General features: G+C 39.9%; 2 protein-coding genes across 2 annotated transcripts in view; one reads left to right on the top strand and one right to left on the bottom strand.

The window, feature by feature from the left end:
• LOC120418059 (acetylcholine receptor subunit alpha-like) overlaps window positions 1–20,791 on the bottom strand; it is a 664,850-nt gene that overhangs the window by 510,034 nt on the left and 134,025 nt on the right. The gene's annotated exons all lie outside the window — the stretch shown is intronic.
• On the top strand, window positions 15,014–16,603 carry LOC120418065 (ubiquitin-like modifier-activating enzyme 5). Its single transcript, XM_039580323.2, has 3 exons — window positions 15,014–15,162; window positions 15,223–15,444; window positions 15,503–16,603. Exons 2-3 carry the CDS (start codon window positions 15,225–15,227, stop codon window positions 16,471–16,473), a joined length of 1,191 nt encoding a protein of 396 aa, XP_039436257.1. The 5' UTR covers window positions 15,014–15,162; window positions 15,223–15,224; the 3' UTR covers window positions 16,474–16,603.

Here is a 20,791-nt window from a genome sequence, read left to right as displayed (position 1 = left end):
GCTCATCCGTGATTGAGGGATGGTCGAACTGAAGCCGGAACATGCCGGAACCGTTATAAAATCTATGTTCCGATCGCCTACACTTTGGGTTTTCAATTTACTTTTATCCACCATAATCATACTGTTATTGTTTACCATCTGTCAACTCAAGGTTGAAAAGTGCACGGTGGGAATGACTACTCAAATTTTCGTTAAAGTATTGACCAATATATTGATATCGGCGTCAATATATTAACGAACGGTAAAAACTTTGACTCTGTACACCCCCTAGACCCAAACAGACGCGAATTTTACGTATCCAAACGAGCATTTGCCTTTACGCCCAGCAAAACTTATCAGTGTTGCCAAGCTCAAAACATACGTTGCCAGATCGATTTAGCAAGCTTAGACCAGTCTCCCTATTTAGGGTCTCTACCCACATTAACTCAGTGCGGACGTTATGCATCGGCGGCCGTTACTGATCGTGTGGTCCGCTCTAAAACCGCCCTGGCGAACCGAGGGCGGGCCGCCTGGGCGGTTGAAATTTGACATTTGAAATTTTTCAATTTCGTCCGCCCTCCACCCGCCTTGGCGTGCCATGGGCGCATCGCCTGGGCGGTTCAAACTGATCGCTGAAATGTATCAATATCGTTCGCCCCCATTCGCCCCTCAATCGCCGCGGCGAGCCAAAGGCTGATTGCCGTGGCGGTTTGCATTTGAAGGAATTTATTTCGAATTTGACATTTCAGTCAGTTTTCAACGAGCTTCGGTGGGTGTTGTTATTTAATCGGCGGCTGCTGATTTTCGTTGTTAACTTTGTGTTAGGAGAAGTGTTTTGTTGTTTAGATTGTTTACTTATGTAAACAAACAGTTGAAAGTGCGTTTGAAATAGTGATTGAAGGTTGTTTTGCAAGAATAATCGTTATTGTTGGTGTAATTTATGTGACACTCCTTATAAATATTGTTGGCAGATGTGCAAACATTTGGAATACTTATAATTTGATATGTTTCATTGTTGTTATGATTTGATTTGTTCTTTTTTGTATGTTTGTATGGAAATTTGGTGTACGTTTTGGTAAAAAGTATATCTTTCCCAGGGAAACCTCTTGAAGAGTATCGAGGTGGCATTTACAAAGCGGATTTTGTGAAAATGTTTACTCAATTAATGTTGATGTTTTTTTGTGTGAATGTTAACACTCCAAAGGTTGCGGGTGGAGTGGAAGCAATTAGTGGTGCAGCAGCGATTTTTGTCTTTCTTTTGTTTGACGTTTTTTAGGTGTACATGATGCAGGACGTGGGTAGGAAGTAATTTCAATTATTTTCAATTATCAGTTCAGCGGCAACAATATCATTTAAAATTGTGTTTAATTTTTTTACAGCTTCCTGGATCATTTATAAATGAACTGCTTATATGTATTTATCTTTTCTTCATTTGATTTATTTGAATGTTTATTTCATTCCTATTCCTTGTCCTTTTTTCTACCATTCCTCCATACCATATACACACAAAAAATATTACGGTAATGACAAAAGTAGCTTACTTTCGAATTAAAAAGTTGTTAAAATTTGCTACAATAAAAGTTTTTTTCTTGTTTTAAAAATGAAAACTTTTACTGCTACAGTTTTTGAAAATCTCATTGCTCACTGATTTAAAAGTTTTTCCTTTTAATTCGACTGTAAAATTTCTTTCATTTTGACGTTCTCGTGTAACCGTGTACACCTAAGTCGCAAATGTAAACAAACACTTTGGTGGGTCTGGTGGTGCTGGTGAGCCTAGGATACAAAGCAAAGCCGACCGCGGCAGCAGCCAGGACTCGGACGCGGAAACCTTTGTGAGCCAAACAGCAGCAGCGGAACTCCTTCGAAGGAGGGTGGTGCAGGAGCGGGACGATGTTGAATGCTCGAAAAGAACAAAGCCAGCTTCCTGCTGGAACTGCAGCTGTTCCACGGCCGGAATGCGTAAGAAGGAAGCTTGGGTGTTTTGGGGGGTTTGTGATTGATTTTGTTTGTTTTTGTAGGATGAGAGGTAGGAATGTGGATTCGCACCGGTTGTATTCGGTGGTGGTGGCCCGGGATTGGTGATTGAAGGTCAACTCCCGCGAGGGCTGGAACGAGATCATCGAGGAGATGGCGCTGCCGAAGCGTTGGGTGAACAACGAGATTGCGTTGAAGAAGATTAACTTCCGGTTTTTGGACAAGTACGAGAAAGTTTATTTTCACGGTGAGGAGAAGGATCCGACGAAGAGGAGGACGACGAAAAGCTACATAATCGGAGGTGGTCAGCGTAGATGTTGCACGCGGTGCCGGCGGTTTACAACACCGGTGAGTATTGAGAATGTGTGCAGTGGCTAGCCAACTTCACTTACTTTCCATCTCTTTTAGCAACATCCCGCCCACAAACACTCACCTCGCGACGGCGCAGCTTTAGCCGAATGAACCTGGACAGTGAGCCAAAAAAAAATCTGTGTCATACCCGAAGTAACGTGCTCAAAATCGAATTCCGTTCCGAGGGCCTCATCAACTCCATGTTTCGGATGCGCTTCCAGGATCGGGAACTCCCCGTTCAGGCACTTTAGTTCCGAGCCGGAAAACGTCGATCACCCTTCCCGAATCAACGGCCAACTCATCCAAGACTATCCTGATTGAGGCCGGAAACGTGACCATCGTGTAAAACTGCTGACGCGCGTCGAAACCTCCATCCGGAACCGTCCTGGGGTATTCGGAAGTGACCGGTGGCGTACCGTATGAATCGGTACAGCTTGGACTCGAATATTGGCCTACATTGAGCTGAAGCTAGTGGAGAAGCGTTAAATACAATAAAAAATGTTTTTTTAACATGCAGTTTAATTTTTTTTTAAATAAATGTAAAAAAACCAAGCACATTTTTCTGAAATTATCCCTGTAGTGCTAAATGTTGTGTATTCTTGCCATAAAAGGTTTCTTTTCCAATTAAAAGTAAAATACTTTTACCAATACAACGATTTTGTTCCATAAATGCATAGTAGTATCAAAAACTTTCCAACTTTTAAATTGAAAAGTTTGAACTTTCTATACGAATATTCACCAACGCGAACTTTTAATCCAACGAACGATCTTTTTAAATTTAGAGTATTTTTTCTTTGTGTGTATGATCAAATTTCATGAACAGTTACAGTTACTGAAATAGCAATGGAACCATCAGAAGAATTTTTCTTTAAAATATAATTATCTTTCTTCCAGCTTCCGGGAATCTTCTTCAATTTTAATGCCTACATTTATCTATTCACTAGATGATTTATTCAAATGTTTATATCCTTCCTTATCCTATTCCTTTTCTTTCAGCAATGGAACCATCTGGAGCATTTGTCTTTTTAATTATAGTTGTTTGTTTTGCAGCTTCCCGGAATCATCTTTGAAATTACTGCTTATTTGTATTTATCTTTTCACTGTAAGATTTATTTTTATATTCATATCTACCATTCCCCCATACAATATATGATCAAATTGAATGACAAGAAAGAACATGGGGTGTAATCTACTAGGATACTTTCTTCGGATTAGCTGCGCTTGTGTTTGATTAGATTAGAGTATGAATTGTTAACATTCAATACGTTGCCTGTTTATAGGTAAGTACCAATAATACATGAACATTTTAAATAATTTAGTTTTTAAGAATTAGTTAAAGAATTATTTATATTTGCAGGAAATGGAAAATCTTCGCAACAAGTTTGCTTATCAATATATTATTTTGTTTCTTTATTTTTTTCATCATTTCAACTAACAACGCACGTAAGATGTATTGAGAACAAAATTATTTTGAAAATTTTTTTTTTCATATTTTTGTTTTATTTCTAAATTTTAGCACACAAGAATCTACAAAGATCTTTTTTATATAAGGCACTTGATCTAATATTTCTATATAAGGCACTTTGTGTTTTTTTCAGTTTTAGATGAACTTGAAAAAACACTATCAGAATCCTGAAGAAACCTGAACGGGTATTCTGCTTGGGCGGATGAAATATGTAAAACGAAACTATTGGCACTACGCCCCCCGGGGCATGGCCTTCCTCTAACGTGGGATTTCTGCTCCAGCGCCTCTGACGAGACAGGAGAAACCGGGACCGACGTTTTACTTCACCATCCGATAGAAGCTCAGTGGATAAGGCGGGAATCGAACCCGCGTCTCATAGCATCATCGGGATCGGCAGCCGAAGCCGCTACCCCTGCGCCACGAGACCCAAATATGTATGAATGGCGAATCGAGGGTGGGCCAAGGCGGTTGGGGCATTTTGGGCGGATGGACTTTATATAGGGGGCGGATCGGGGGTGAGCCGCTGGCGGACCAACCTACAGGGGCGGCCGAACCGTATATGAGAGGCGCATCAGGGCGAGCCAAGGCGGTTGGGGTATTTTGAGCGGATGAACTTTATATAGGGGGCGGATCGGGGGCGACCCGCTGGCGGACCAACATACAGGGGCGGCTGTACCGTATATGAAAGGCGCATCAAGGGCGCGCCAAGGCGGTTGGGGCTTTTTGGGCGGATGAACTTTATATAGGGGGCGGTTCGAGGGCGACCCGCTGGCGGACCATCTTACAGGGGCGGCCGAACCGTATATGAATGGCGGGTTGAGGGCGAGCCACGGCGGTTGGGGATTTTTAGGCGGATGAACTTTCTATGGGAGGCGTATCGAGGGCGACCCGCTGGCGGACCATCCTATAGGGGCGGTTGAACCATACAAAACGGCGTATGTGGGGCGGATGAACGGCGGGTGAAACAATTCAAGGCAAACCTGGGCGACCCCGGGGCGAGTCGCTGGCGGACCAACGTCACGATAAAAAAAACTGATCGTGCGCCAAATTGTTGCAAATTTTATCCGCCAGCGGGTCGCCCGTGGTCCGCCAAATCAAACGCTGGCGGATCGCCAGAGCGGTTTGGCGGTCCGCCAGCGAACCGCCGGCGGGCTGCCCAGTCAATGTGGGTAGATCCACGTCCAGCAGCTCGATCGACTTGTCCTCCTGGGTTACCACCATCTCGATTGCTGGTGCCTTATTGAGTCCGGAACACGCACTAAATTCAACATAAAACAATGGAAAATCTGGATTTGCTACGACGAAGCTGCTGGCCCATGAAATTGAGGGATGATAATAGAGCGCCAGCGAATCGCCCGGCCGGAATATGTAATAGAGACAGATTGATTTTTGTTGTTGTTTGTAAACAGTACGCGCGTTTGCGATGACAGCTGTGAAAAACACTGAAATAAAATTCATAGAGGAATGGTGTATGCACGTAGATATGGATGCACATACGGATTAACTTATGAAATAAACACGCAAAATCCACATAACACAGATCTGTGTAAAAAAATTACACAGATTTCTGAACAGTTCCAGCTGTCAAATCTGGGTAATTTTATTACACAGATCTGTGTAAAAATATACACAGATTTTCATTCAGCTTTCCTTTCAAATCTGTGTTTTACAGTGACGCTGCTAAGATGGCGTCTTTCATGTTCCGAGAACTTGGTAAGTTTTTCGATCTCTTGATTATTTATTATAATTTTGTTTAAATGGTTTTATTTTTCAGATTTTTTACATTCCGGCCAAAAACGTGTCGGGAATATGAAAAAGACACGTGATCCTGCTCCTAGAAGACCCATTTCAAGCATCTGATGTCAACGCGGAAGCGACAGTCTCGCCTGCTGCGGAACCAACCTGGCAGCCTGTTCAACCAGGCGGAACGTGTATCCGAACTTATTCCAGTTTAAAACATGTGGACAAACATTCCGCCTTCCAGCCGGTACCGGTCGAAGTGTTCCGGAAGCAGCACGAGCAAACGGACACTGCGATGCGTTCAAATATTTGGATCGCGAATCGAGTTTAGAATGTATATAGAAAAATCTTCAAACTTACGTTAATAAATTAACTTTTTTTATTATTATTAAATGATATAAAATGAAATTTTCTATAAAACAATGATATATTCTACCCAGATTCTGTGCATCAATGAACACAGATCTGCGTAAAATTTAACACAGATCTGGGTAAAATTTTACACAGTTTGCTTAACCAAAATTACACAGATTTGACAGACAACGGCTGAACACACATCTGGGTACAAGGCTTTTACACAGATTCTGTGTATTCCCGGTTTTGGGCAATCTGTGTCAAATTTTACACAGATCTGTGTTATGTGGATTTTGCGTGAATGCAATATATCCCTGTTTGAAAAATGTCGCACGGTTGTGATTTTACCGTTTTGATAACGATTGGTCGAAAGGACGACAAACACTCGACAAGCTCGACATGGTTTTTTCAATCGATTTACCTTCAATTTGACGTCGATTATCGTCGACGCAAACAGTTTGACAATTCTCTTCTGTTGATCTTGTTCGGACTTGATTGCAACCGAGTCGAACCAGTTGTTGTTGCTTTTAGGCTTTTGGAGGATTTTGGACAGTTAATAGGTAAGTTGTTTACTAGGTTCAATTACTTTTTCTGCCGGAAAGTTCCGGCCGGAGTGGGAGAGTGACCGAATCAAAGTGTCTTGTATTCCAGATTTCGGTCTTCGTGGCGGAGGAGGAGGAGGACGGGAAATATGGTTTACTCGGCGGGCCATTCCGGAAGACGGGACGGGAAGGAACCAGTTTGCGATCGTGGAAGCGGTTGGTGTTTGGTGTTTTACCGTCCGCGGGATGTTGCGACGCATACCTAATGGAACTGGTGAGTCATTTTTTAGAAACGATGGAGGTGTGCTGGAAGTGCAATTGGACGATCGAAATTAAAAATAGGATGAATGGAACAAAACAAATTCTTAACTTTTCAATCCAATAATTCCAAACTGAAAAATAAAAAAAATCAAAAATACTAAAATTTAAAAAAAAAAACTTAAACGCTGAAATTGTAAAGTTGTAAAATTCTAGCATTTCAGAACTTAAAAATGTAAGAATTCGAAAATTCTAAATTTATTGAATTTCTTGATATTGTGCAAATTGTTAGTATTCTTTTCTTAAATTCTAGAATTTATTAATTCTTCAAATTCTCAAAGTCTTCAAATATTTTTGAAAAAATTTGAAATTCAAAAATAAGATTTTTTTTTAATTGACAAAAACTTAAACACTAAAATTCCTTAATTCTTAAGTACTAAAATTCTTCAATTTATAAATACAAAAAATCTAACATTATAAAGTTCTTGAATTCCCAAAACGTTGGACGCACGAGTTGGAATTTTGAATTCTAATATTCAAAAAATTATGAGTTCTAAAATTCAAAAATTGTAAATTCAGTAAATTCTAAAATTGAAATAATTTATATTTTTAAATTCTAAAATTTCAAAGATCATTATTTTTTAATTCTACGCATTTGAAAACTTATTAAGTTTCTTAAAATTTTAAAAATAAAAAAAACTGATTTTTTAGATCTTAATTTTTTTTAAATGTTCAATAAAATACAAATTTAAAAAACTTTAACAAACTAAAATTTAAAAAAAAATATTACAAAATAAAAAAAATACAAGTTCAAGTTTTGTTTTAAGTTTTAAAAATTGTTTTTTTTATATTTAAAAGTTTTAAAAAAATTTAAATAGTAAAAAAAAACTTTTAACTTTTGAAAGTTTTCAAGGATTTTACAAAGTCAAAATTTTAAAAAATATCACGAATTGAAATAAATGATTTTGGTATTGAGGCACCCTAAAATTCAAAAATTTTATAATTCAGAAAATTTTCATTTTTAAAAATTTCGAATTTCGGATCTTAAATTTTTTAAGAATTATAGAATTTTAGAATTTTAGAATTTTTTAAGAATTATAGAATTTTAGAATTTTAGAATTTTAGAATTTTAGAATTTTAGAATTTTAGAATTTTAGAATTTTAGAATTTTAGAATTTTAGAATTTTAGAATTTTAGAATTTTAGAATTTTAGAATTTTAGAATTTTAGAATTTTAGAATTTTAGAATTTTAGAATTTTAGAATTTTAGAATTTTAGAATTTTAGAATTTTAGAATTTTAGAATTTTAGAATTTTAGAATTTTAGAATTTTAGAATTTTAGAATTTTAGAATTTTAGAATTTTAGAATTTTAGAATTTTAGAATTTTAGAATTTTAGAATTTTAGAATTTTAGAATTTTAGAATTTTAGAATTTTAGAATTTTAGAATTTTAGAATTTTAGAATTTTAGAATTTTAGAATTTTAGAATTTTAGAATTTTAGAATTTTAGAATTTTAGAATTTTAGAATTTTAGAATTTTAGAATTTTAGAATTTTAGAATTTTAGAATTTTAGAATTTTAGAATTTTAGAATTTTAGAATTTTAGAATTTTAGAATTTTAGAATTTTAGAATTTTAGAATTTTAGAATTTTAGAATTTTAGAATTTTAGAATTTTAGAATTTTAGAATTTTTAGAATTTTAGAATTTTAGAATTTTAGAATTTTAGAATTTTAGAATTTTAGAATTTTAGAATTTTAGAATTTTAGAATTTTAGAATTTTAGAATTTTAGAATTTTAGAATTTTAGAATTTTAGAATTTTAGAATTTTAGAATTTTAGAATTTTAGAATTTTAGAATTTTAGAATTTTAGAATTTTAGAATTTTAGAATTTTAGAATTTTAGAATTTTAGAATTTTAGAATTTTAGAATTTTAGAATTTTAGAATTTTAGAATTTTAGAATTTTAGAATTTTAGAGTTTTAGAGTTTTAGAATTTTAGAATTTTAGAATTTTAGAATTTTAGAATTTTAGAATTTTAGAATTTTAGAATTTTAGAATTTTAGAATTTTAGAATTTTAGAATTTTAGAATTTTAGAATTTTAGAATTTTAGAATTTTAGAATTTTAGAATTTTAGAATTTTAGAATTTTAGAATTTTAGAATTTTAGAATTTTAGAATTTTAGAATTTTAGAATTTTAGAATTTTAGAATTTTAGAATTTTAGAATTTTAGAATTTTAGAATTTTAGAAACAACAACAATCCGATGACGTTTCTCGACGTCAAAATCAGAAGTGCTGCCAAAGCTTATAATTTTTCGAGGAAAAGTCGGTTTGACATTTCCAGTTCCAAAGGAACTGGAGGGGTAAGCCGATTTGGTGCCCACTTTTTGGAAGCGAGTGGCTTGTCGTGTCGTCGGTACAACCGTTGTCTGTCAAATCTGTGTAATTTTTTAATCGACAATCTGTGTAAAATTTTACACAGATCTGGGTAATATTTTACACAGATTCTGGGTACAAAATTGCATTCATTTCTTCTTTTAAAAGGAATTTATATTAACCCACCGGAGGTCGCGTACGTGTACTTTGTACACAGTTTGTAAGGGCACTTGTAAGAAAGGCGAAAACACGCGACTTCCCGAAGGTTAAAATGGAAAGAAAAAGGAACATGTTGCCATGAATTATTATTTCAAGTTTCTCTTATACATTTCATTAACTAAATATAAGGCTATAATCTATTTTAAAAAAGTGCTTCACCGTCACAAAATCGACCTGATAAATGTCCTCCTGTCGTAGAGCAGCTTCCACGGGAGATAGTGCCACTGACCTTGAAGCACCAGGTTTTCCAGTCCGGAGATGTTCCGAGGTGGTAAATTCAGGCGGAATCGGCGTGCATGCAAGACGATCAACGGGAGCATTATAAATTTTCGAGTAATCCTAAAATACAGCAAACAAAGAAAGGTTAGAATTGATGGCCACATTGCCAACTAATAAAACTTACATTTCTCGATTAAATTTTCAAAAGGCCCTATCTGCATAGGAAACCCATGAGGGATAGGTTGTTTTGAAAATTTAATCTAGATTTCTCTGCTATGGGGCCAATTCCAGTTCAATTACGATGCAACAACTGGTCATTTCGTCAAAAAAGTCTGAAATAGGAAAACATTTTTAAAAATATTACAATTTAAACAACCAGAAGAGAAAAAATCTTACCAAGTATCGTCAATGTTGCAGGAAAACGCCATCTTATCTTTTTCACCCAGATTTGAAAGGAAGGCTGATCGAAAATCGGTGTAACTTTTTACACAGATCTGTGTAAAAAAAGGTGCAGGTGGTTATGTTACACATGACCAGTATGACAAAGAACTTTGCTAGATGATTGTTGAAATTTTCGATTAGAACGTCCGATCCAAATTTCCCCATGATTCCCTTATAATTACACAAGACAACTCTTTTGTGGTCTATTTCGTGGCTCTGAAACAGGCTGTTTGATTTGTTAAGTTTTAAGACATAATATCAACGTCCTATCGAACTAAGGGGATGAAAATTGCAAGTGGAGCTGAACTGCTCTATTCAGGGCTCTAATTGATTACGAAATAGTTATTCTAAATTTCCAGAAACAGATTTCAGAAGTTTAACAGTCATTTTTCCCCAACTCTTATGGTTCGGCAAATGTCCCCCCATCGGAACATCCCCGGGGCCTCCGGCCACTCCGGATTGTGGCCACTACTGCTGAAATATCAAATTTCATGTCCAGTATCAAAATCCATAAAGTTTGATACCCATATTGTACCAACTCTTATGATTCGGCAAATGTCCCTCCATCGGAATATCCCCGGGGCCTCCGGCCACTCCAGGTGGTGGCCACTACTGCCAAAATGTCAAATTTCATGTCCAGTATCAAAAACCCTAAAGTTTGATACCCATATTGCCCCAACTCTAATGGTTCCGCAAATGTCCCCCCATTGGAACATCCGCGGGGCCTTCGGCCACTCCGTTTTGTAGCTACTACTGCCGAAATGTCAAATTTCATGTTCAGTATCAAAAACCTTAAAGTTTGATACCCATATTGCCCCAACTCTTATGGTTCCGCAAATGTCCCTCCATCGGAACATCCGCGGGGCCCTCCGGATTGTGGCCACTACTGCTGAAATGACAAATTTCATGTTCAGTATCAAAAACCTTAAAGTTTGATACCCATATTGCCCCAACTCTTATGGTTCGGCAAATGTCCCCCTATCGGAAAATCCCCGGGGCCTCCGGCCACTCCAGGTGGTGGCCACTACTGCCAAAATTTCAAATTTCATGTGCAGTATCAAATCCCTACAGTTTGATACCTGTAGAGGAGTGCTCGACACCTTTGTTAATCATCACCTTGAACCGAGAGGGTTGAGCTTACGAAAGTGGTGAGGAAACGGGAATCAGCGTGTAGCAGACAGAGGGGACGGAAGGTAGTTCGCGGAAGGAGAGAATTGGTGGGATTCTGGAGCAGTTCCGAAATGGAACCTTCTACATCTGGCGACGAGGACAACAGGATGGAGTGAAAGTGACCAAATCTAGTGGTATTAGTGGACGGATTTGCAGTGAATGGAACCGACGGATTCTAGTTTTGCTGTTTGGTGGATTTCGGTGCCCAACGGGGCGTAGCGCTGCCATGTTTTCCATTGTGTTCTACGATTAGCAGGAGTAGAAAACTGTTATACATGCTTGGAATTTGACGTAGGATTACTTCACGAATTCTGAGGAATTTGACGTGGGATTACATTAAATTTTTTTCTGAAAAGTTGTATGTTCAATTAAGGAATTTCTGAGGACTACAGAATTTTTGCAACGTTGTGAAATTAGCGCATTTTCTGAGGAATTTGCTCAATACTCTGAGGAGTGGTTGTATGTTCAAAACAAATTGAGGTTTGTTGTTACGGAACTCTGAGGAGTTTTCGCATGTTCTATGCACTTTGATAAATACTCTGAGGAGTGATTTTTCGTTCAAGACAAATTGAGATTTGTTGTTACGGAACTCTGAGGAGTTTGCGTATTTTCTAAGGATTTGATTAATACTCTGAGGAGTATTTGTACGTTCAAGACAAATTGAGATTTGTTGTTAAGGAACTCTGAGGAGTTTACTCATTTTCTAAGGATGTGATCTATACTTTGAGGAGTATTTGTACGTTCAAGAGAAATTGAGATTAGTTGTTACGGAATTCTGAGGAGTTTACGCATTTTCTAAGGATTTTTATTAATACTCTGAGGAGTATGTGTACATTAAAGACAAATCGAGATTTGTTATGAAACTCTGAGGAGATAATTTTCTGAGCAAATTGCTGAATACTCTGAGGAGAAGTTTAACTTTCAAAACAAACTGAGTTTTTCTTCTACGAAATTCTGAGTAGTTAGCACATAATCTGAGGAGTTTACTAATCGATATTTTTGGTTGAAGATACTTAAGTGTTTAGTTTAGGTTGACTATTCTCATTTCTCCACGCTGTTCTGGAGTGAGCAGCATTTGTGAGGAAAGCAAAATTCTTGCATTTCGGTAACAAACAGCTGCAGATGGATTCACAATTTTTCCCTATTAACTTTGCAGCACAGATTCTGCATTTGAGCGAGTTCGATTGAAATGAAATAGTGACTGGTTTTGTCTTGGTGATCAAATAGCAGAAAATAGCGGCAGTTTTAGAAAAGCTATAGTCAGGTGTGCGAGTCAGATAAGCGAGTTTTTGTCTTGAAAGAGGTCGGAGAGCACAGTAAAATATGAATAGGCAGAAAAAAAATAAAAAAAAATAAAAAAACTTGGGAGGAGGTCCGACATAACCTAAAAGGTGTAATGTGATTTCGGTATGAGAATGGGATAAATACCACAAGCTGCACGGTTGGATTGCTGGTTGCTGGTAGACGCCAGAATGGCCGTTCAATAAGATACAGTAGACTAAAATTCTATTTGTTGAACTCCACCTCTTAAGAATCATAATTAAAATGAGGACGTCGTTGACGGATCATATGTTCGACGCGAATTGGGCGTGAAGATCGTAACCTTCGCAGTTTCGATATTACGTGTCTTGTTAACTAAATAAACTTTGGGGGGGATGTAGAGGAGTGCTCGACACCTTTGTTAATCATCACCTTGAACCGAGAGGGTTGAGCTTACGAAAGTGGTGAGGAAACGGGAATCAGCGTGTAGCAGACAGAGGGGACGGAAGGTAGTTCGCGGAAGGAGAGAATTGGTGGGATTCTGGAGCAGTTCCGAAATGGAACCTTCTACAATACCCATTGTTGGAAACGGCCGGAATGTGAGCACGGACACCGGGATTGTGAGCGTGACAAATTAAAACACTCAATTTATCGATCGCTACAAAGCTGTAATTTTATTACAACATTTAATCAACAAAAATTTCACAATAACACAAAAAACTTACAACTTCGGTGTCCGCACTACCGCTCGTCCCAAACTGTTGTTTACTTCTGATCTTCACTGAGCGATAGCACGGGCACCGATCGTAAGCACAAACAATTGAACGGAGCACAAAAGGGTCAGCAGCAGTGTCCGAGGGGTGCGACACTTGCGTATTCGCAACACCCATATTGCCCCAACTCTTATGGTTCGGCAAATGTCCCCCCATCGGAACATCCGCGGGGCCTCCGGCCACTCCGGAATGTGGCCACTACTGCCGAAATGTCAAATTTCATGTGCAGTATCAAAAACCCTACAGTTTGATACCCACATTGCCCCAACTCTTATGGTTCGGCAAATGTCCCCCCATCGGAACATCCGCGGGGCCCTCCGGATTGTGGCCACTACTGCTGAAATGTCAAATTTCATATCCAGTATCAAAAACCCTAAAGTTTGATACCCATATTGCTCCATCTCTTATGGTTCGGCAAGTGTCCCCCCATCGGAACATCCCCGGGGCCTCCGGCCACTCCAGGTGGTGGCCACTACTGCCAAAATGTCAAATTTCATGTCCAGTATCAAAAACCCTAAAGTTTGATACCCATATTGCCCCAACTCTTATGGTTCCGCAAATGTCCCCCCATCGGAACATCCGCGGGGCCCTCCGGATTGTGGCCACTACTGCTGAAATGTCAAATTTCATGTTCAGTATCAAAAACCTTAAAGTTTGATACCCATATTGCCCCAACTCTTATGGTTCGTATAGTGGTGGCCACTACTGCCGAAATGTCAAATTTCATGTCCAGTATCAAAAACCCTAAAGTTTGATACCCATATTGCCCCAACTCTTATGGTTCGGCAAATGTCCCCCCATCGGAACATCCCCGGGGCCTCCGGCCACTCCAGGTGGTGGCCACTACTGCCAAAATGTCAAATTTCATGTCCAGTATCAAAAACCCTACAGTTTGATACCCATATTGCCCCAACTCTTATGGTTCCGCAAATGTCCCCCCATCGGAACATCCCCGAGGCCTCCGGCCACTCCAGGTGGTGGCCACTACTGCCGAAATGTCAAATTTCATGTCCAGTATCAAAAACCCTAAAGTTTGATACCCATATTGCCCCAACTCTTATGGTTCGGCAAATGTCCCCCCATCGGAACATCCGCGGGGCCTCCGGCCACTCCGGATTGTGGCCACTACTGCCGAAATGTCAAATTTCATATCCAGTATCAAAAACTCTAAAGTTTGGTACCCATATTGCCCCAACTCTTATGGTTCGGGAAAAGTCCCCCTATCGGAACTCCCGCCGGGGACTCCGGCCACTCCAAGTGGTGGCCAATTCCAATTCCCGCTCATGCCGGCTGGCATGTCTTGGCGTGTCCATGCCTCCAGGCTATCTGCTCCCGGGCCTCCAGGCCGTCTGCAAACGGGCCACAAGGCCATCTGCTCCTGATGTATTCTCGTCGACGGCCAGCAACAGACTGAATTTCCGGGACCGACCGAGCCGAGTTTTGTTAATTTAGATCGGGGACGTATGCCCCGCCTTTTTGCACCCATTCTCCTACATCTCCTTATTCGCTTTTTGCCTCGTCGACGATCCGAAAATTATGAGGTAGAGTGGGGGTGATTTTAGATACATCAATCTCACGTCTCTCTATATTGACTGATTGGGAAACGTTTGTTCAACCAACCAGCGTGCACCAAAAAGAGGGGAAATTTGCCGAGAGGGGAATTCGTCACGTAACGTTTTCGCTTCGCGAAAATTTTGGATTGACACCCCGTATAGAAACCTTAGGACAAAGTTCTTTGTCAAAATTACCCACTTTTGAAAGCCGGAACTGTTCCACAACCTGTGTAATTTTTTAACACAGATCTGTGTTATCTGGATTTTGCGTGTGATATACACAGTTTCATTGGTTTCATTGAAATCGGAGAGTGTCGAGAAAAAAGTACCTAAAAAATTCCTGTTTTGGGCTGGAATTGCTCTGCAGATAATTAAGCATGTTTATACAGTTATTTGTTAATACCTCGACTGGCATCATTGTGCAAAATCAAAACCAAAAGAAAGTTGACACGTTGAAGTTCTGCGGATCGTTCGAAAACATATTTTACAGGTATAATGCTAAAATATAATGTTAATATAACTTTAAATTTAAAAAAAAAATCTGTTGCAGGAATGACTTCAGTCGCAGAATTAAGGGAACAAGTCCGGAGTCTGCAGGATGAGCTAGCTCAGCTGAAGGGAGAGCGAGGAAAAACGACGACCAGAGAAAAGATCACTAAAATGTCCTCGGAGGTGGTCGATTCGAATCCCTACAGCCGACTGATGGCCCTGCAGCGCATGGGCATCGTTAAGGAGTATGAACAGATTCGACAAAAAAGCGTGGCAGTCGTGGGTGAGTGTTGTAATTCTAGAATATGGGCTGATTGTTAATTAATCGTAATTGGTTGCAGGTGTAGGGGGCGTCGGAAGCGTAACAGCGGACATGTTGACACGCTGCGGAGTCGGAAAGCTGATTCTTTTCGATTATGACAAGGTAGAGCTGGCCAACATGAATCGATTGTTCTTCACACCCGACCAAGCCGGTCTTTCCAAGGTTGAAGCGGCAGCGAAAACTCTCAACTGTATCAATCCGGACGTAAAAATATTCACCAACAACTACAACATTACGACGGTAGAATCGTTTGAAAAGTTCATGAACGCAATCCGCACCGGTGGAATCGATGGCAGTGGTGCAGTGGATTTGGTGCTCAGCTGCGTGGACAATTTCGAAGCACGCATGGCTATAAATGCGGCTTGCAACGAGTTGTCCCTGAATTGGTTCGAATCTGGAGTGTCTGAAAATGCCGTTTCCGGTCACATTCAGTTTATCCAACCCGGAGAGAAGGCCTGCTTTGCATGTGCACCTCCCCTGGTCGTTGCGGAAAACATTGACGAGAAAACGCTAAAGCGCGAGGGAGTCTGCGCAGCCAGCTTGCCTACAACGATGGGAATTGTCGCGGGAATGCTGGTGCAAAACACGCTCAAGTATTTGCTTAAATTTGGAACCGTGTCGGACTATCTGGGCTACAACGCGCTGATTGACTTCTTCCCGAAAATGAGCCTGAAACCGAACCCAACGTGTGACGACCGGTTTTGTGTGCTTCGGCAGCAGGAGTTTGCAGCAAAACCGAAGGAAGAGATCATCGAGGAGGTTCAGCAAGAAGAATTCCCCGTGCACGCGGAAAATCTCTACGGGATTGAGCTCGTTTCGGAGACTGAAGTAGAAAGTGCACCGGCTGTGCCTGTCGCTACTGCCAATACTGGATTGAAATTAGCCTATGAGGCACCGATTCAAGTGGAACATTCCAGTGCTGCAACGGATGTGATTAAAAATGACGATGTCAGTTTAGACGACCTTATGGCTCAGATGAAGGCGATTTAAGATATTGCTTTGCATTGTGTCTGTTTTGTTTTACACGTAATTTACGTACAGATTTATACTTCTGCTTAACGTATGCTTATTATGTATTATTTCAAAAATAAATATTCTTTATTGTGGTTTTGTTTATAAAGCAATTTTAACTTCTTTTAAATATGTATCACATAAATCTAAAATAAAAATTTAATTGGAAAGTCACAAAAACCGCTTCAATGTCTAAGTGAATAATTAAATTCTTTTTAGGATATCAAATATTGAATAACCTTTTGACACATTCCGGCGTTGCAACGTCACGAAATTTTGCACTTTTTTTTTGTAAAATTTCTCGTATGATATCAAAACCATTCCAAAACATAAATGTTATCAGCAATTCCCCACGAAAACAGCATGGTTCGAAAAAAAAGTTCTCCGATCGGGCTCACAATTTTTCAGGGGGTTCCTTGGCCGAAATAATTAGACCCGTATTTTTTCGTTTGGCCATTAGGGTGACCTACGCCGTGTTAGGGTGGCCCGAAAAATGGCAATTTTCGTCGATTTTCTCAAAAACCACATTTTTCAAAAAATCATATCCCCGCGCCATTTCATCCGATTTTAGCTGTCTTAGACGCAAAAGAAAGGTAAAACTGAGATAACTTGAAAATTACAGCGATAACCTATACATGTAATACATGGCAAATGGGCAGTATTCATGATTGCTGAGAGTCGCAGGACTCTCGCCCTTTGCTATTAGTAAGTATCCAGCAAAGCAAAGGGTATAGCATGCATTTGATACTGTCAACTCCCATTCGGCTGTGTTCTCGTCGCTGTCATGTTGTAAACTGGAGCCTAGGGAGGTCCTGTTGTGAATTCTAGTTGGAGGTGGTCCGAAGATCATTGAAGAAGGTAGAATTCGCCATCACCCAAGACACGAAGGCACGAAGGATAGACCATGTCTTGGAGGGTGAAAGGATGATAGGATTTAGTGATAATACCACAATTTAATATTTGTCTTTCTCTCTTATTTCAGACAAAATGTCTGGTCCGAGTCCAAGGTGTTGCAGAAATCTTCCACTATACAGAATGGGGTCTTCCTTCTATCATTTCCTATATTCTGAAAAAGGTGGTGCCCCGAATGTGGACATATAGTTTATCACATTTACTCTATACGGTGTGAACGTAAAATGCTGTATGTTTGCTCTTGGTGCATTGGCTATTTTCAAAAACAAGCTAGATTTTTCCTATTCTTTTAAGACAAAATTTAGTAAAATCTATCCATCTATTTATTTTTCTATTGCTATAACTTGTTTCTAACCCCATAAACTTTAACTACTCAATTATTCTAACTTGGAATCGCAATACATTATTGTAGAAATGTAACTGCTGAAAATAATTTGGTAAGAAATTTGGGCATAACTATTAATATGATTAAAGGTACGTTCAAACTGTTTTATTATATATGTTAGCTATTCAAGTTTGTTTGTCTTGTCCCATATTTCACAACTTCAGTTGTTTTCTAGTAAGCTTCTCGTTACAAGTTTCTAGTTCTGAAGGTTTCTTTATTCTTTCTTTCTGTGTTAGTCTGTTATTCAATGTTCGATTTTATTTTACATTGTACTAATCCCATTTTTTCTCTGTCTTTTTCATGTACCTTGCGAGCATACGATGACCGAAAAAGTCATTGTATCAGCCAACAGTGTGTATTTCACAGTGAAAAGATAATCATGTCCAAAATTAAAGTAGACAAAGCCGCGAAACAGAACAAGTATTTTTATAAGTGCGTGAATAACAATCGGTCGTTGAAGCTCAAAAAATGTGAGAACAATATCGCGTCGTGGTTAAGTGATAATAAGGCGAAGAAAGTAGACGACGATTCCGCATGAAGAATATAGCGGAAATTATGTGTTAATTGCACAATGGATGAAGGTTTGAAGTTGACACTATCAAAAGGGAATGGTAAGATGCAATAGTAATATTGCTAGGTTTGATAGTGTCAAAAGGTAAGATCAAGGAACATGGATTATATGAACCTATATTGTCATAATTATTGTATTCACTGAAAATTCTATCCACTTTCTACCCCCAATGTGTCCTGCACTGGGGGTGCCTGGGGTAACTTCGAGTTGACCTGGGCCGCCCGAGGAATTATGTCGTAGGTGGTTCGTGTACTTCTCACTCACCTCTCCTCGCGGCAAGGTTTTCCGTAGGTCTACACTCGAACATGCAACATGGGACAGCATGAATCTTCAGCTGAAGCCGGACGAATGTATTCCGAAATTACAGAATTACAGAATAACCTATACATGTAAGTGTACCAAAAGTTGCGTATTTCAATTACGAAAATTTTGGTTCCCTAAGGTTCCCTAACATGTATAGGTCATCGCTGAAATTTTTAAGTTATCGCCGGTTTAGAGAAAAAAGTCGATTTTTTCCCGGTTTCGTCATTTTCACATTTGTGCGCGTGGCGCGTCGAAAAACCCAGTTTTTATCTTCAAAAATCGTATCTCAGAGTATCGGATATTTTTGGAATTTGATTTTTTTTAAAACGTTCGATTTCAATTTTTTAACCTGAGTTCCTGTACAAATTTAATGGTGGTAGCGGTTGAGGTAGTGTCAGTGGAATATCAAAACCCAGATTTCAACTTCTCGTCGGCTTGATGCTCTCCATGGGAGTGACGATTACACGAACAAGAAGGCAGGATCAGCAACAGCTGGAGCACTTTATGGAGTGGTCATCATGCTCCTATTCCAATCTACCAATTCGGCCAGCAGTAGCAGACTAAATGCATCGTGTAGTGATCAGTACCAACTTGCGGCATCCGATGCCTTTGCTGCCGGTCGAGCAGAACCAGGATTGCTGCTGGAAGAACTGAACCTTGTTTGTTGCTGCCCGCTACTTTACTGTAGTCCTGTTCAAGTCCAGAAGTCTTAGAAGAATTACGATTCAAGTGGCACCCTGCTGGAGCTGTTGAATCTTGATTTGGTGAGATCTATCCATTTTATCTATCATTATTTGATTGATTTTTTCCCCTTATTTTACATAATATTCTATTGCCTAAATATTATTATCTGCCAAATTTACACTTACACAACACCACACCACAACTGTTTCGGAGCGTTTGGTACGGTATGTCCACGCATCCTTCCTCCCCTGATGATTCTGTGAAATGTGATCCGTTCACAGAATCTGTCTCTGCGGTTAATGCAACGCAGTAGGCCTGGCCGCTTTAATTTTTGCTATACATTTTCGGGGTAACTCGGATGTACTGTAATCATTAATATTGACAAGAAAGGACTTGAGGCGTAATCTTACCACAAGTTCTTCCAGGATGTTTTCTTCGGACTTGCTGCGCTTGTGTTCGATTAGATTAGATTAGATTAAAAATCGTATCTCAGAGTATCGAAAACATAACTTCACCATTTTTTGATATGTTATGTGAAATTTTCCGAGGAATCCGATAAAAATATTTTCAGACATAGGCTCTTTGGTCCCGAGACCTTCAAAACAGCTGTAATCGCACATGCCGGCTAGCTCAATAAAAAACCCAACAAAGCAAACATTTTGGCTCACATGCTTGTATTTACCGTACCAAAACCCCACGTTGCCCCTCGGGCTTCATGTTCTTTACCGTAGCCTAAACTTTCCTAGCAAGCCTTGACTTTCTCTTAATATCTAAGCGCGAGACATGCGCGGTTTTCTTCTTACCAGTGGCGCCACTGTTCTTCCTACCCCCTTCGCGTGCTGCTCAGCCCGCTCACCCAGCTGTGTTCTTCCGCCACCGCCCTGGGCGATGCTGCTCCTCGGCGCACGTCGCCGTTCTTCAAATCCGGCTCGCTGGCACACGGCTTCTCCGAGCCGAAACGCCGTAGGCACAACGTTCGACAGCGATTTCGGCAAATGTCCGCTCGCCCCGCCGATCCGCCGCTGGCCACAGTGTCCGACGGCGATGCTGGCCGATTGCCACTTGCTCCGTGCGATGCTGCCCCCGTCGAGCGAAAACTCCACACAAAAGGCCCTGCAGAAACCAAAATTAGTATCCCGTTCAAGATGGCGTCTTTGGCGTGGCACTCACCCTTTTTGGGGCCTTTTTTGCGTCTTCTTCCGCGCGGATTCCGTTCGGGCCGAGCCCGATGATGTGGGAGTCGTGAGCTGCCGATGCCGGTATATCTGGATGGGAAAGCGAAACATCAGCAATCGCCTCTTTCGGGCAAACATGAGTGCTTTTACCTTCTGGCGGCTGCGCCTGCTTTTAATTGCACCTCTGGGCTTCTTTGCGTTCCGTGTCTGCTGCCGAAATCGAGCTGATCTGGGGGAGGAGATGTGGCGTGAGTTTTGGCCGGAAAC

Source organism: Culex pipiens, chromosome 1 (assembly GCF_016801865.2).
Source record: "Culex pipiens pallens isolate TS chromosome 1, TS_CPP_V2, whole genome shotgun sequence".
NCBI classification, from domain to species: domain Eukaryota; kingdom Metazoa; phylum Arthropoda; class Insecta; order Diptera; family Culicidae; genus Culex; species Culex pipiens.
This window is presented reverse-complemented; position numbering and strand designations above follow the sequence as displayed.